The 17,030-nt window shown below is 35.7% G+C and overlaps 3 protein-coding genes across 5 annotated transcripts in view; 2 read left to right on the top strand and 1 right to left on the bottom strand.

Moving 5' to 3' along the window:
• The window catches only part of LOC105169296 (methylmalonate-semialdehyde dehydrogenase [acylating], mitochondrial), an 8,665-nt gene extending 5,948 nt beyond the window's left edge, over positions 1 to 2,717 (top strand). The window contains exons 13-20 of the mRNA XM_011089667.2: positions 249 to 339; positions 558 to 638; positions 1,087 to 1,164; positions 1,262 to 1,297; positions 1,402 to 1,445; positions 1,525 to 1,603; positions 1,843 to 1,933; positions 2,040 to 2,717. Of these exons, the coding sequence (XP_011087969.1) occupies positions 249 to 339; positions 558 to 638; positions 1,087 to 1,164; positions 1,262 to 1,297; positions 1,402 to 1,445; positions 1,525 to 1,603; positions 1,843 to 1,933; positions 2,040 to 2,434 (895 nt within the window). The 3' untranslated portion in view covers positions 2,435 to 2,717. The remainder of the gene's footprint in view (positions 1 to 248; positions 340 to 557; positions 639 to 1,086; positions 1,165 to 1,261; positions 1,298 to 1,401; positions 1,446 to 1,524; positions 1,604 to 1,842; positions 1,934 to 2,039) is intronic.
• LOC105169295 (methylmalonate-semialdehyde dehydrogenase [acylating], mitochondrial) lies at positions 3,191 to 9,396 on the top strand. The gene is made up of 19 exons (XM_011089666.2): positions 3,191 to 3,348; positions 3,616 to 3,716; positions 4,244 to 4,315; positions 4,415 to 4,576; positions 4,663 to 4,741; positions 4,829 to 4,983; positions 5,105 to 5,168; positions 5,756 to 5,835; positions 5,988 to 6,053; positions 6,818 to 6,868; positions 6,994 to 7,145; positions 7,526 to 7,616; positions 7,772 to 7,852; positions 8,331 to 8,408; positions 8,505 to 8,540; positions 8,618 to 8,661; positions 8,758 to 8,836; positions 8,910 to 9,000; positions 9,157 to 9,396. Exons 1-19 carry the CDS (start codon positions 3,321 to 3,323, stop codon positions 9,267 to 9,269), a joined length of 1,623 nt encoding a protein of 540 aa, XP_011087968.1. The 5' UTR covers positions 3,191 to 3,320; the 3' UTR covers positions 9,270 to 9,396.
• LOC105169294 (uncharacterized protein T19C3.4) lies at positions 9,743 to 12,930 on the bottom strand. Of its 3 annotated transcripts, XM_011089665.2 has the most exons (8): positions 12,738 to 12,929; positions 12,440 to 12,466; positions 12,154 to 12,276; positions 11,690 to 11,972; positions 11,266 to 11,358; positions 11,134 to 11,205; positions 10,970 to 11,050; positions 9,743 to 10,648 (listed from the first exon to the last, which is right to left on the bottom strand). In XM_011089665.2, the coding sequence occupies exons 1-8, from the start codon at positions 12,791 to 12,793 to the stop codon at positions 10,136 to 10,138; spliced, it is 1,248 nt and encodes a 415-aa protein (XP_011087967.1). In that variant the 5' UTR covers positions 12,794 to 12,929; the 3' UTR covers positions 9,743 to 10,135. The 3 variants fall into 3 exon arrangements, with proteins under 3 accessions (XP_011087967.1, XP_020551662.1, XP_020551661.1); XM_020696003.1 differs by lacking the exon at positions 11,134 to 11,205 and having other exon boundaries at positions 12,738 to 12,930; XM_020696002.1 differs by lacking the exon at positions 12,440 to 12,466 and having other exon boundaries at positions 12,738 to 12,930.

Raw genomic sequence — 17,030 nt, 5'->3', positions numbered from 1 at the left:
CAGTTAGATGATCGAAACAATGAAGGGGGTTTAGGGGATTGGGGGGGGGGGGGCTGTTCAGCAGATTTATAGGAAGCTTTTACCGTATGATTTATTATTCAGAAAGGCTATTTTATTTTATATCACAGCTCACTGTACTGGACTATATTATGTGTTCTTTTGTTCCCTGTTGGATTCTCTGGCCATTACTGTGATAAACAGTCCTCCCTGAACTTCCATGAGGAAAATTTGTGGTTTAATTTTGCCAGGGAAGATAAGCTAGTAGAGCGTGCCATGTCACTCAAAGTAGATGCTGGAACTGAACCTGGTGCAGACATTGGTCCTGTGATCAGTAAGCAGGTGCAGTGATGGATACACTTTTTTGCTTCTTAATATTCAGCTGACTTTTCAGATTGAAATTAGATACATGTGCACTTGTATAGTGGAAGCTTATATTATCTGCTCCTCCATTAGTTCTCTAATTATTGCAGTTAGTAAAGAGAGCGGAGGCTCTCTATCCATATGCTATTTGTTCAAACATTTAGATTTAGTTATTGTTTGTTTTTTGGAATCTTCAGGTTAAAGAACGGATTTCCAGGGTGATCCAAACATTTGTTGATAATGGTGCAAGATTAGTTCTTGATGGGAGAAAGATTATGGTATGTTTCATATCTTCTACTCTGCCCATTTTTATGATTCCAGAGTCCTGCATAAAAGGTACAGGCGGCTGTAAATTTTGTTAAATAGTGTAAAAATGCTTGGATGCTGTCATGGAGTTAAATTTTTGTTCCTATTTTCTTGAAATGTTTCTAGAATATCATGTTACCTAAGACCTGTTGCTTTCTCTTAAATGACGTCATACAATGCACATATGAGTAAACACAGTGCTTTGAGATTTTGTTAAAGAGAATGTTAAATTATACGTCCCGCTTATTTTGTATTTGCAGTTGAGTATCCGCGTTCTGATGCATGTTTATTTACCTCATTTTCCTGTCCCCTACACAAATTGCTCCCCTTCAAATTTGAAACCAGAGCAACCGAGCAAGTGACTAGTACTTATGAATGATAATTTAATTTATTAACTTGTAATTTTATGATAAAAAATAGGTTCCCAAATACGAGCTGGGAAACTTTGTTGGGCCCACAATCTTAACTAACATCACGGAAGACATGGATTGTTACAAGGTATATAGTTTTTTTTCTAACAGAAACTCCTGGTGTATTGGTCTATGGGGATGATGAAAACTAATATGCACCCATTGTTTATTGTTGATGTATGCAGGAAGAAATATTGGGTCCAGTTCTTCTTTGCATGCAGGTAGTTCTATATTATATATTTCTATTCCGTAACATAATCTTTATTGCTGCTATTATTTGCTAAGTTCATTAATATTCATCTTGTCTTGACCTTCTCATGCTCAGGCTGGAAGCTTAGATGAGGCAATAAGCATTGTTAACAGAAACAAGTATATTTATTCCGCTTGGTTATTTGTAAGTTTCAGTATCTTGTAGATCGTCTTTGACCTAATTGTTTACCTGGAGCAGACATGGAAATGGAGCTTCAATTTTTACATCCTCTTGTGCTGCTGCAAGGAAATTTCAGATTGAGGTCGAGTCTGGACAGGTAGTCATTTTTCACCATGTCTATAGGTTTCTGCAGACTATGCAACCTTTTACGCTGGGATTTTCTTTATCCATTGAGTATTTGTCTAGAATAGTATATGGCTTTTCAAATTCAATTTTAATTGTCTATGTTACAGATTACGTTCATCTATGTTCCCATGAAATTGATTTCTTGATGTGAAAACTTTTTTGCGATTGTTGTTTCCTTTTCTGTTTTGATGCTAATTTGTTTGAATCCAGGTCGGTGTAAATGTGGCTATTCCAGCCCCATTGCCTGTGTTCTCATTTACTGGCTCCAAAGCTTCGTTTACCGGAGATATCAACTTTTACGGTACACAGACTAAATACAAAGGCATCCATACGAGCTTCTGATAGCGGTTGCTGAAACTGGATTTTCTTTTCCCCTGACTAGTATTTATCTTCCTTATGACTTGCAGGTAAAGCTGGACTTCAATTTTACACCCAGATAAAAACCGTGACTCAGCAGTGGAAGGACTTCTCGAACAGTGGGATGTCTTTGTCTGTGTTAAACACAGATGATGCACCTAGTAACAGTGGAGAACCCCATACATTGCAATCCCTCGACTTCCCAGGTAACGATGTATCGTTGGGTTTGCATTTGAGGGATTTCTCAAACGGTGAAGGGGTAACTCTACCACTGCATCATGATCTTCCTAGTCATGAAGGGGTATCTCTGCCGTTGCATTCAAAGGATTTTCCAAGTAGCGATGCGGAATCTCTTGTAGAACAATCACGGGACATGCCAAATAGCCATGGAATATCTCCATCAATTCCCGCATTGGATGGATCCCAGTGGACTCTACACTTTTAGTTGTTTACCTCTCTCTCCCTCTCTCCTCAATGTGGTAATATTTGAATCTTGTTAGTATTGGGTACAAGAATTCAATGTGTTTGATCATTTCAGATTTAGGCTGAAGAAAGAGTTGGAAGGAGTGAGCAGCAGCTTAGACTTACAGAAATTGTTATGTTGTGTGTATTTAATCAGCCATACTCAGCTGCACGCATTGAGGCTTGAGCAACAGTTGTAATATGTCCCATACAGATACAGTTGCCCTCTCATACATAGTATACTATACCCCCTTTATCTGCACTTACTCTGATTCTCAAAAAAGTATTTCACTTTCAGTTTATGTTTATTGTCAAATATTTGAAAAAGTGCTCCTCAGAATTGATTGTACTCAGGAACTGATCAAGTTTGAAAGTTCTTGGCCGTACATAAAAGCCAAAGTATTTTAAACGAAGTAAAATATCATAAATAGAGATAAATAAGTACGTGGTTTGTTGGAATTTGAATCCACGATTGATTTTATATTTATTATACGTCATAACAAAAGATTTAAAATATTTATTATTGGATTTATCATATCCAAAAATAATTGATTTTGATAATTCAAATCTTTGAAGATCTCAAAACCCATTGATTTTAATTACTCTTAAATTAGGAAAGAAAATAATTATTACAGATACGAATAAATTTAAATAAAAAAATGAATACTTGAAATCGTACACCAAATATTGAAAAACTAGCAACCAGCAATGGATAAAGATTCCTTTGTTTGCTTTATTACAAGAAAATCCAACTCAGCTCCAAATAAAAAAGAGAGAAATATAAGAATTTATTAGTATTTGTTGGAGACAGAACACAGTCAGAGAGAGTGGCGCACTGCATTTCACTTCTTCGGGCAGAAAGAAACTCAATGATGTTGGGGTTTTCAGTTCAACGAGGTGATTCATTTTGTATTCATCTACAAGATTTTCTTCTTGATAAATTGACGGATTAGTGATTTTTGGTGGTTAAAATGAGTTTATGTGCGTGAATTCAACTTTTCTTTGGTTCTTGTATAGTATGGATTGTTGTTAAAATGAGTTGCATCTTGAAATCCCTAATCATGCTGTTATTTTTCTTTTATTTTCTTACGCTGTTTGCGTTTTTGTGTGCATGTGGTTGTGTGTGTGTTTTTGTGAAATATTTGTTAAAGGATGTTTTTGCAGTGAGGCACATGAGGAGACTGAGTCCTCGGATACTTATCGGGGTTGGGTGTTCTCATTTTTCAACTGCTGCTGAACGATCGTGGAGGCATGGCGACACGCTGGTGAGTTTTTATGCTTTTCATGATTTGTTTCGGATGAACCGATAATTGTTGCTGTTCTCAGTTAATCCCTTTGTATTGAAACTGAGATTAGTCTATGCAGTGAAACTTTTCCTGAGTTGAAGTTTAGGGTACACGCTTTGATTCTTATAGCGTCTGCCTGCTTCGGAAACTGATGGTTTCTGAGGTCTTAAGTATTTACATAGTTATTGAGAAAGCCAAAGAGCCATCAAAATAAACAAAAGAATGGAAAATAAACTGTTTAAACTCGTAGCCGTAGGTGATGTGCTCGTCCTGATCTAGATCACAGAGGTCCCAAAGTTCGCATGAAGGCATCCCATTATGTACAAGAGCTCGCAAGTTGCAAAAGGAGATGCTGTTTCTACATGTTGAGGGCATCAGTTACAAAAAATATTAAATGTTTGTGGCCTGCAGAAACAATAAACACTGAAACTATCCCCTCTCATTTCTAACAATTTAAGCTTTTAGAATACTCAGTTTTACTTATGTCTCAATTAATGTGTATTCAGCGGGTTCCGAATCTAATTGGCGGAAGCTTCGTGGATTCACATTCATCTGATTCCATTGATGTACTAAATCCAGTAAGTGAAGATGATAAATGATAGTATTTGCTTGTTTGAGTTGCTATATAGTTCTTTAGCATTTGTGTTTTCCTTTCTTTACTTCATATTATGACATAGGCAACACAAGAAGTGGTGTCCCGAGTACCACTGACAACAAAGGAGGAGTTCAAATCTGCAGTAGCTGCTGCAAAAGAGGCCTTTCCGTCCTGGCGAAATACACCAATTACTACAAGGCAGCGTGTCATGTTTAAGCTCCAAGATCTTATTCGTAAAAACACAGTCAGTGGGCTAAATTCTCTCAACATACATCATTCTTGTTTCGTCCGTTGGTAATATTAACTAGAAGGATCGAAATCTTTATGTAGGATAAACTTGCCCTGAATATTACCACAGAACAAGGGAAGACATTGAAGGATGCTCAAGGAGATGTGTTCCGAGGGCTAGGTTAGTATTCTGTGCATGTTCTTTATTTCTTACTTTGGCAGAGATTCTGGTTTTGGCTGAGTCCTTATCATGGGAATTTTCTTGAAGAGGTGGTGGAACATGCATGTGGCATGGCAACCCTACAAATGGGAGAGTATGTGGCCAATGTGTCAAATGGAATTGATACCTACAGCATTAGAGAACCCCTTGGTGTTTGTGCTGGAATTTGCCCCTTTAACTTCCCTGCAATGATTCCCTTATGGGTATGTTTCCCTTTTGTTTTGTTTTGTATTTTGACCTTCTTATTGTTGTTTTTTCCAATGGAAGTACTTTCTAAAACCAATCCTCAATAATACGCCTTTTCTTTCTAATCTTATGTCACAGATGTTTCCTGTGGCAGTCACATGTGGAAACACCTATGTTCTGAAGCCATCTGAAAAAGATCCAGGTGACCTATTGCTTAAAGTTTTCTGGTGTATTTTATTCCTTGTGCTTTTTGTTTGTAATCCTAGAATAGGACAAGATGGAAGTGGTAGTGGCCGAGGATAGCTCTTCTGAACCATGCATACATGGACATGTACACTCATATGTGTGATCTGATCTTGTCTGATTCTGTAACGTCAGACCAAACTGCTCAGGCATACACTTGTTACTTCTTATGCTACTGCTTCTAAAGTTAAATTTTACATTTGAAATTACAATCCAATCATTGCTCACCAGTCAGTTATTAAAATTACAACTTTTCTCTTCACATCTGTGCCAATAGTGGCTGGAGATGTACTGGCTCCTCAGATGTTTTTTCAGTTTGATGTTGATTCACTGTGTTGACCTCTTAAAACCTTTGTATTCCTAATCTTTAATAAAAATAAGATACTTCAACTTTGTTTGAATTTAACCTTGTTGCTGTTCTATTTGAGTAAATTGTCTGTTAGCCTTTGTTATTGGTGTGAGGTCATTTAATCTAGATATGACTTTTAGTGGTTGTTGCTTCTAATATGTTTTCTCTGCTTCATTTTTTTCTTTTTCCCTTTTCAGGGGCTTCAATGATTCTTGCAGAGTTGGCAATGGAGGCTGGTTTGCCCAATGGTGTCCTGAATATCGTCCATGGGACCCATGTATGCTCTTGTTGTCCAACTTCTTTTAGTGTTTTCCTCCTGGATTCCATCAGCAATCACTTGAAATCAGAAAAACAATGTATGGCTAATCAAAGAAATACGAATTTCAGCCTGGATCTGATAGTTTTCCTCATTGTTGCTCTTTCTTGCAGGACATTGTTAATGCTATATGTGATGATGACGATATTAGAGCTGTATCATTTGTTGGTTCAAATACAGTTAGTATCTCTCTATGTTTACTCGTTCTTCTGTTTGAAATTTGTGTGTCTTTGTAGACTTTCCCTGTTCCACAAAGTTTCTCTCAGGTGATTATTTCATGCTAGAAATTTTTTCCCTTTTCCATTGTTGTCAATATAAGTATATTTTCCATAATATACCGTCATTTGCCTAAGATATCAACCAATACAATTAGTTTGGACAGTACAAAGTTATATTGTATGAGCAATAATGTCTGATAAAGAGAAGGTTTATCCTAGAGATATGGTTTTCCTAATTTTCTTGTCTTTTAGATACTAGTTTGAATGGTGCAACAATCACACATGATATAAAGCACACAAATCCATCCATGCTCATTGAACATCTATGCAAGCACTGCATGCTATCCTATTTATGCCTTTCTTCCCTGGAATCTCTCTCTCCCTCTCTCCCTCTCTCTCTCCCTCTCTTTCTCTCTCTCTCATGCATGCATGCTTATACAAGGTTGTGCGTAGCTGCCAGCATTTAATTGGTCCCCTCATTTTAGAATGCAGCATGTTGATTTCTCGACATGACCTACTATTCGAGAAGCAAGACAAGCAAGTTACTATATATAATACTTCTTTGTCAGAATAGTAATGATAAACAAACCGCACTATAAAAGATTTGTCATGAGATTGATTGATGAAAATTTGTTTGAGCTTGGCTTGTTTGACATGACTAACCAAGCTTGAATTTCATTATTCAACAAGTTAATTGAGGAGCTTATTTTTGTTCGCATTTTAAGGCTGGCATGCATATCTACGCAAGAGCATCAGCTAGTGGAAAACGTGTTCAGGTAGATGAACTTGATCTATGCTTGTGTATTATGATTATGTTTTTCTTATGCTTAGATATATGGTGGCATCAACCAATTTTTAAATGTAGCCTAAATGTTGACTGCTTAACTGGCAAACACCTCAGTCCAATATGGGAGCAAAGAACCATGGAATCGTGATGCCCGACGCAAACGTGGATGCAACTTTAAATGCTTTAGTAGCAGCTGGTTTTGGTGCCGCTGGACAAAGATGTATGGCACTTAGCACAGTGGTGTTTGTTGGGGACTCAAAATTATGGTACTCCTGTCTATATGTGCTATGCTTGCTTTCAGTTTTATTCTTTTCTGCTTAAAAACAATTGCATCAAGGTTTACTAACCTGTTCCTTAGAAGGTAGTGTATTTGTTATAATAACATGCTTTTCAAATTTTGCTTCAAGTATTGTTGGTAAAGCGTCCTGTTTGTTTGTGTTTTCATTTTAAGTGGAAAATATGTATTTTCAATTTTTTTAGGTTTTCGTTTGAAATGGTAATAAGTTTGGTTAGTTAATGATATTGTGTTTTTTATATAGAACTGTCGTGTCAAATCAATATATTTCCAACGAATTACTATAAACAAACAGTAATTAGTAGTGACCAGGTCAGTTGTCCATGCATAATAACCTTTCAATCTCTGTAGGGAAGAAAAGCTAGTGGAACGTGCCAAGGCGCTTAAAGTAAGTGCTGGGACAGATCCTGAGGCAGACTTAGGTCCAGTAATTAGCAAGCAGGTTGGATCAGAGCATATCTTCAAACTCCATCTATGAAAATCTTCATCAGGAATTCTTCTATGCAGTCACTAGCTCATAATGCTTAATAACCTTTGGTCTATATTTCTTATTGTCAGGAAGTCTATCCTGTTACATTTCTTTGTCTGTTTTCTTAGGCAAAGGAAAGGGTCTGCAAGTTGGTACAAAGCGGGATCGAAAGTGGAGCAAGACTATTGCTTGATGGAAGAACTATTAAGGTGCTTGTTTATTTATCTTCTTGCAATTGCATGTCTAAAGCTTTGTCTAGCTGCTTATGACCTGCTTAATTGTCTGTGATACCTACTTACAATTTACTTTCTCTAAGTGCATGTAAATCATGTCTCAGTAAGTCCTTCAATGCAAACAGAGTAGTTTGGTTTAGAAAATTTAAGAATTAGGATAGATAGATATGAAGCCCCTTTATGTCTCAATACTTGGTTCTTCCCGAAGAAGTTAAAAATTATTCTACCATAATTCTTCTCAAAAACAGGAAAGCTATCTTAGGAAGCAGAATGATTGTTGTCCAATGATATTACATGTGGTCGAGGGGAAAAATAATTTGATGTATGGTTACTTTGGGGAAATTACATGTTTACATACTGTATGCTTCTCAGCCTAGAAATGAATTTACATGTTTAAATGGTTTGGTTGGGTAAGACCCAACATGCTTATCTTTGCCTTCTTTGATGATCATAGGTTCCAGGATATGAACAAGGTAACTTCATTGGTCCGACCATCCTAGCAGATGTCACAGCCGACATGGAATGTTATAAGGTATTAATCTGTGCCTTTGTTCTGTCTGTATGTTGAAACGTTTATCTTGAATCTTTTGCTTGGATTTGTATTTAATTCCTCATTCGGGACTTCCAGGAGGAGATCTTTGGGCCTGTCCTCATTTGCATGCAGGTATATCAGTAATTTGTCTATTTCTATACCATAGCGTGGGTTCTTGTTAATTAACACTGTCTGCTTCCTTCTCTCAGGCTGACAGTTTGGAAGAGGCCATAAACATTGTCAACAGAAATAAGTAATTTCTCATTATTGTTCTATTAAACCCATCAACTTTGCCTTTTCCTTATTTTATGTTCAACAGACAAGCATTTACCTTATCCCAATTCTGCAGATATGGGAATGGTGCGGCTATTTTTACGTCATCTGGAATAGCTGCAAGAAAATTTCAAACTGAAATAGAGGCAGGCCAGGTATCAAGTCGGTTACTGATATTTCCTTGAACCTCTTAAGTATCAATTTCTGATGTGAGCATTGGTGTCCCAGGTTGGTATCAACGTTCCCATACCTGTTCCGTTACCCTTCTTCTCATTTACTGGCTCCAAGGCTTCTTTTGCTGGGGATCTCAATTTCTATGGTAAACCATACTCCTCTCCAATTAGGATGGTTTTAAGTACTTAACTACGAGCATTTTCGGCATTCAAGAAAATCATCTCTTTTTTTCACCATATTTTACTCGAAAACAATGTTTGTTTACATCCCTGATCTTGCTTTACTTATGGAATCATTCCAGGAAAGGCTGGAGTTCAGTTTTACACACAGATCAAGACGGTGACTCAACAATGGAAAGATTTACCCAGTGGTGCTGGAGTTTCTCTAGCAATGCCAACTTCCCAGAAGTCATGATGAGAAAAATACTGCTGATTGAGCTTCTTTCAGAAGTTGCCCTCATGATATGTAGACTCAAACACAGTGATGTTCTCTTTGCTGGTGTTGTCTTAAAAATGAATAAGAAAGAAGTGCAAGATGGTTATGGAAATTTGCCCTAGGAACAGAAATAAATTCTACTGAGGGACCATCAAATAACCAAACATAAAAATATCTGCCCACATAATTACATAAGATCCAGGTGATCAGACGAACCATCAACCATGTATATATATATGCTCAGACTTCAATAAAGAATGTAAACCAATATGATCAAACTGTAGACAAGCAACTTTTTCAAGTAATATAATATTGTACTACTTTCTCATGTTTAGTACAAGTTAATCATTACATGTTAAAACACAATTTTTCAATGTTTGGAAATTATAACATGAATTTAATAGGTCTAACGAGTCGAGCTGAGTCTCAGGTCCTGGCCCGGAGGGAAGGCGTGAACTCAAAACTTTGATCGGTTGAATCTATTGAGTTTTGGACAACATTACAATTGCAGTCCCTACAGTCATGTATATGTCCCAAATTTCTAGATTTTATTACTTGGAATTTTTAAGTGACCACGATTCTCACAACTAATTAGACCTCATGCAAAACAACTGGAGGGAATCCATTTTTCAGTTTATGGCATATGCAGATAAACATATTAATCTATGTTAAGACCACCTTGTGAAACAATCCACTCCGCTGCTTCGAACTCTGCATATGGCTGGAAGGGCATTACATCTTGGTACAATCTTGCTACTTTCAAAATCCACATTCACTCTGATTACAGTTTACTGTACGCATCAATTAATTCATGTGATCTCTTGCCTGTTTAGGAATCGACACCTTTAAAGGTTTTGAACATTGGATGTGTGCCGTTTTCCTCTTAAGTGAGAGGCTAAATCAATCTCACTAAGCAACTTCACATGACAGACCGTACACCATGCGTGAAATTGCTGATTGGCAGCACCATTCTGCTTCGGTTTGCCCTGGTTCTGCTGATCACTAGGCACCTGATTCGGAACTCTTTCTTCTGTTTTCTTCCAAGATTTTTGCTGGGATCCTTCCCCTACTTCACTCTTGCCCTTCACTGACTTTGCACTGCGCCGACTTGATTTACCTGCTGCTGAAGGTGAAGAGGCTGTGCTTTCTGCATCGAGCTTGCTTTTTCTCAGGGACTCAATCATGGACTTGTGTTTTCTACCCCCCAGATGGTCGTTTAACATTTTCTCACTTGTGGCCGTCACCTGGCATAAAGCACAGATCCACTCTTGCTGCACTTCCTTCATCTCTTTAACCTCAGATGCTGCATCTGTTTCCTTTGGAGTCCATGCAATGGTACTTGGCTCTGCATTCTGAAGCTGCATTGCATAAACAAACATTATTGCTTAACATTCCATCGCTTCCCATTGAATACAAACATGATTGATTCCCAGGAAACCGAAGATGAAGGTAGGAATAAGGGAATTATTTGACAAATACTCACGTTTTATTGATCAGAGTTGCATTGAAATATAAAAATGTTCAAGAATATTGCCTTGCGAGCCTTCTCTTTAAGTGCTATTAACTATATGGCTAATAATAGCAGCCATTTTAACAAAAACAAACAAGAGAGGGACAATTGGCCAGGGGAGCTCCATTATTATCAGTTTGTAAGACAGCAAACATCTCAGAACTCTCACCGGTTTCGCCTCAGTTGAAGCGGTCTTCTCTGTGGCTTCTGACGTTTTGATATCTTTTGGAAAAGCATCAGGTTCTTTCAGCTGTAAGACAGAATATATATCAAGTGGAATATCTACCAAGAAAAACATGCATCCATCCATCTGAGAACTCTCACGGGTTTCACCTCAGTTGAAGCAGTCTTCTCTATGACTTGTAACATTTCGTTATCGTTTTGAACAGCATCAGGTTCTTTCCGCTATAAGACAGAAAATATATCAAGTGGAATTCTCAACTGAGCAAAACATGCAAAATATACCTGTTCTAATGTAGCTGCAGCATTTTTCTCCTCTGGTTCTGGAACTGAGGTATTTCTCTGAGAATTATCAGGTTCTTTGCTTTCCGACTGTATCTGTAGGTGAAAAATAATAACTCATAGGAAAACATACATAGAAAAAAAAAGAAAAAAGTTAAAAAGCTTGAGCTAGTCACTTTAACTCGGAACAAAAACTGAGAACAAGTGAAGCTTCAATGGCTTTTAAGATAATAGCAAGGCTGCAACCATATATATTCATGCATACTCCAATAGTCAGTCTTCTTCCCCTTAAAGAACACAATTAGCTGATATTTGCTTCCTCTTCCATTCAACATGATTCCGGATCATCGTTGTATCCAACTGAAGTCATGCAACACGTATATGAAAAGACATGCATAACACTAACTTCAATAAGAAGGTAGCTAACCTTGCTTGCTATAAGCTTTTCCAAAGTTTCAGCTCCATTCTCTTTGATGTATTTCTCCACTACATCCTCAAAAGCTTCTGTCTTACGCAGTTTCTCCTCCTTCGCCTTATAAAACCTGTCGATAACTGCTTGAAGATCCACAGACCACCTGTCGATAACTGAATGAACATCCACTAACAAGCATAGACTTATAAGTCTCCGGTAGGCATGGCATGCACCACGAAATCTAGGCACCACCAACCAGAAGGTAGCTATGAGTTTTAAGCTAGACCAGAATGGTATCCTGTCGAAACAAACAAAAGCATTTAAAAGATGGATCGACTCTAACACAGAGAAATTCACCATTGTTTCCCCAGTTAATAATCATCAATGCATAGAAAACTCAGAAACAAAAATATAAATGCCAAGAAGAAGCTATTAAAGGAGTCGAAAGCTTCTTTAACAAATCCAATGGCAATGCTTACCACTCAATGATTTTCACTAAAGCAAATTCTAACAGAGAAATTAATGCGAAAAGGGTCCAATATTTGGCCAACTTCTTCAAGTGATATTGTGAAGTAGTTTCAATTGCCCTGATGGTAGAAAACCTGCAAAATCACACCACATAAGCACTGACTAAATTCTTGTTTCCTGATTAATAAATATCTAAACATTCAATCATCCCACTTCATCACTCATACACTTAGAACACTTTCCTTTTGTGCCATGAAATAGTAAGCACACAAATACGCACACTCAGACAGAACTTACAGAGGATAGCCCAGAGCAATTACAGGCCTGCAATAAATGTTCGGACAAGAGAAACCCATTAACAAAATCAAAAAGATTAATCTGAGTTTATTATCAGCAGAAATACATGCATACGTACGTATCCCTATCCCAGTACAAAACCAGAAAAGAAACACTAAGAGAGAGAGATAGAGATGATCAGTGTGAAGAAATGGAACATACTCAGATACATAACCAGGATTTGCACCAAACAGAGTAAAGAAAAACAAGAAGGGTTATAGGCATAGCAGCAAAATTGATGCAGTTGAAGAAAGAGTACCAGGCAAGAAAATCAATACTTAAAAGAGCAAATTTGAGGAGTCCGATGATGCCCATTTGGTTTTTTGTTTGAGTGTGAGTGAGATCTTGGATGGATTCTAATAAGCTTTATTGTCAAGTTTTTTCTTCCTTAGTAGATGGGAAAGAGATTTCGACACAGAGAGAGAGGAGAGGAGCAGGAGCTCACTTTCTACGCATTGAACAACCAAAAAGGACTTTTGAAAGCGACTCTCAGTATTCTTCTCCTAATTAACAATTCTGTTTAATGTTAGAAAGTCATTAATTAATCTCAGTAGTACTAAATACTGATCATTAAGCCAATGAGGCTTAGCCCACTTGTCTAAATCCAACCTATTCGTATTCAACGTCATTCTACTTTAATAATAGGTAGTAATTAAATAAAATAATTTAATATTTACGATTGGTATATAATTATTATAGTAGTCGGTGCTTGTTAGATATAAATGTTTAATATAGGTCGAGCTTATTAACAATTAAAGTTGTAAATAAATTGAATCAAGTCTAACAGTAATTTCAAACTTATTTGAATTACTGTTAAATTAATGAATAGAGCTTAAGATGAGTTTTTTGAGACTGATCCCAAATCAAACATCCAACAATTTAATTATTTTTTCAATTCTATTTAGAGCTATGATCTAATCACACTAAAATATTTCCAAACTCAAAGTTGTAAGTGTAAAAGTTGGCGAGATTTTTAATATTAGTGTATGTTGCAATTGATTGATTTTATTATTATTATTTAAAAACAACTATAGTGATATTAATAATCATACATAGTAAATATACTAATAACTATAAATTACATCTAAAACTTTCAAAAATAGTAATAAATTCCAAAATTAATTTTAAATGGTATTCATCAGCTAACTTCAGTACAAATCAAATAAATGTTTACTATTGGGCTTCCATATGTATGGGCCCAAAATTGTTTTTGTGAGTAACAGCCCAATTAAAATTTTGTGTCTAAGATAAGCCTAAGGCCCACTTTCATAACCTTGGTGTTTACACAACTTTCATGCTGCTCGGGATTTACGGTAACTGTAAGTGGGTCGGGAAAAGCGCGAAAGGGATAACACAAGTTTTAGGCAAAAGAGAAAACCAAGAAGAAAGAAAAGAGATTTGAGTAAAGAACGCCGCATAATTCACCATACTAATAATTAATATTTTTTATTTAAAGAAATAAAACTCATCAATTTATATTAATATATTATAAAATCGCAGTGACCATGATGTAGGTCGCTCAAAATTAGGATTTCCGGATCGGGGTCGCTAGGTCGGATAGCTGGGTCGTGATCGCTGAATCCTTCTTTTAAGTTACCTGGAGTGGATCCTGAGAACACAGCAAACGTCAGACTAGCCGAGAAGCCCTCGGCGATGGCCCTCCGATGCTTAAGTTAGAAAAGGCGGGGTCGAAAATAAGGTAAATGGATTGAATTAGAGCATAAATTGGCGGTAAAAGTAGGTGATAAAAGCGTATTTGAAAGACCATAAATGAGGGTATTTATACCGGTACGATATCCTCTGTATGCATTACACGTGGCTCCAGTGAAGGCGCGCCACGTCACCCTCTGTCGGACCTGCAGCCGACCATTTTATAGAAATGAGCCTCACTCCCTATATAACTGCTCAATTTATTTCATTGTTTATTATTATACTGATATATTTATTAAACATTTATTGAGTCGATGTATTATTTAATTTATTAAAATAATGTCGTAATTATACAATTAACTCTTCTAAAACAACGTGTTACTTGTCTATTGTAGTTGACCTTTGACTTTTCTAATATGTTGGTGGGATTACAGTAATTAAATTAAATAATTTTTAATAAACTTTAGTTTAGCTAGGAAACATTTTTTCAATTAAAAGTTAGATTGATTAGGGAAGCAGCAGCGGACGTGGTCCTGACACATTTGATCAGATAAAATGTCACGTGACAACGTCCACGTATGTCTCCATCACATTTCTTGTGCCATGTGGAATTCTTTTGGAATCTCATGTTATTCACACACACACACACACAATGTATTTAATTTAAGTCAACATATCAATTTATTTCATATACATACAGATACAGGTAATAAATAATATTATAAAATTGAAAATCACATTATTGAAGAGGGACAGTAAGCATACTAATTAAGAATCTCACCGACATCAATACACAATCAGAACAAATTCAAAAAATTAAGTCGTTTATATTTACTTTATATTGTAAGTTTGGTGGTTAATTAGATTGAACGTTGCAAAATAATATTTACTTTATAGGAATTCTGGCTGGCACACATGATATATCGAAAAAAAAAAAAAAAGTAAATGCATTTGTATTAATCTTTTAATAGAAAAGTGTGAAAGTATACATAAAATTTGAAATACGGGGGACTAAATGTGATAAATTCATAATTAATAAGACTAAAATTGAATAGGGTTTAAGTTGGAAGACGAAAAATTATATTTCACGTATGGTCCGAAGATTTTAATGAGATATATATTAATTTGTAATTAAGTCATTTGGTTGATTTAATTTTTAACATATTATAGGTTGGAGTTTAATACGTTAATTATGTTGTCATCAATTAATTCACAATTTACCTTCTTTTAAAGTACTAAATATAGTATTAATATATTATTAAACTCATACTTAAATTTAATTTTTTAATAACTTTCTTGAAATAACGAATATGTTTATTTTTAGTTTAAAAAAGTAATACTTATTTAATTATATGTATTAATATATCTCTTACAAATTTTTTGTAAAGTAAAAAATGTCATTCAACCAATAAGATAACTAATTAATTTATTCAACTTTTCAAATTATATTTAGCTAATAAATTAGTTTTTTTTTTATGTAATATAGTGATTTGAATTTGCTCTTATTTATAATATATTTTAAAGCAAAAAAAGTTATTCATTAAAAAGAAAATGCCTTTCTCTTACAAACGGTGGTTATGACACCATAATACTAATTTTATTGTTATGCCTAATAATATTCCTAAGTTGATTTTCTTTTTCTTTGTTGCTTTCTTTCTTTATTTCATTTTAGAAATATGATGTGTTGGTTTATATTTATTTTCTCTTATTCACAAAATCTTTTAAAACGTAAAATATTATTTATTATGTACACATAGGGACAACGTGCCATGTTGACTAATAAATAAAAAATAGAAGACAAACGGCAAGTGTACCACCCCTTTTTGAACATCATCATGGGAATTCTTGGTTGTTATGAAATGTTTGGCTTGGGTTATTATTACTATGGGTACATCTCTAGAATCTTACCAACATGAGTGTGAGTCAGAATCAATTCAAATAAATAAGTCATTATTAAATATATAGTAAGTGCATTTGATTATCAATTGTTATGATCTGGTGGTTAAGATTGAACATTATATATGATATTCGTTTGAATTTTTATCAAAATATTTAGTGGGACTAAACGAACATCTTGACTTGTGTATTGATCCCACATAGTTAGGTATTGGTTCTTGACAACAGCCAAAAAGATATAGGGACTCTGGCCCTGATGAAGGATTGAAGGCTATAGAGACTTTGGCCGTAGTGGTGGACTGAAGTAGAGCTTTGGCCCTTGTCCTCATTGAAAAGTCCAAATTCCTAATTTAAATGTTGGTATAGGGCTCTTAGAATCCTAATAGTTTCTAATAACTCTTTAGAGCTCTATGAAGCAACTAAAAAAAAACTAATTATAGAGTAGAAAAGTCTCTTAAAGAAACTCATCAACCAGTAACTCAATGATTTAGGAACTTATAGCTCCGCAGTTACACTAGTTCTTGTCTAACTCTAGCTCCTTTTTAGTAGCATCTAGCTCAAAAGTCCTAGCTCAGAGTCCATATGGCATACGAGCAACAGACTAGCTTACTCAATTCTTTCTTGCAGTCAGAATAGTTAGTCGGATCGAATCTTGATTTACAGGCAAGCTTGCATCTGGATCTTCAACTGCTAGCTCCCGTGTCTGCTTAAGATGTCAACTTCGAACTTCTTTTTCGAAAAAGTTCTCGCTACCTTTTCAGAGGCTTTTGGTCCCCGAGATCAATCAAAAGCTTGATTAACCATAGTGCTTAAGGGCAACTACTTTGAAGCTTCCTTTTGTTTTGCGAATTCCATGTTTATTCGAAACGATTGTTGTTTAATATATGTCGAATTTGTTTTAGTCCAGGACCAACACACATGGTACAAAGCAAATAAAAAAAGAGAGTTCGTATTTGAACTAGGTTTATTTGACAACTAATTTTATGAGAAGACACAGCCCGTTCTA

The sequence above is a fragment of the Sesamum indicum genome, linkage group LG8 (genome assembly GCF_000512975.1).
Source record: "Sesamum indicum cultivar Zhongzhi No. 13 linkage group LG8, S_indicum_v1.0, whole genome shotgun sequence".
Taxonomy (NCBI): Eukaryota; Viridiplantae; Streptophyta; class Magnoliopsida; order Lamiales; family Pedaliaceae; genus Sesamum; species Sesamum indicum.
Note: the sequence above shows the minus strand (reverse complement) of the source record. Positions and strands in the feature narration are given on the sequence as shown.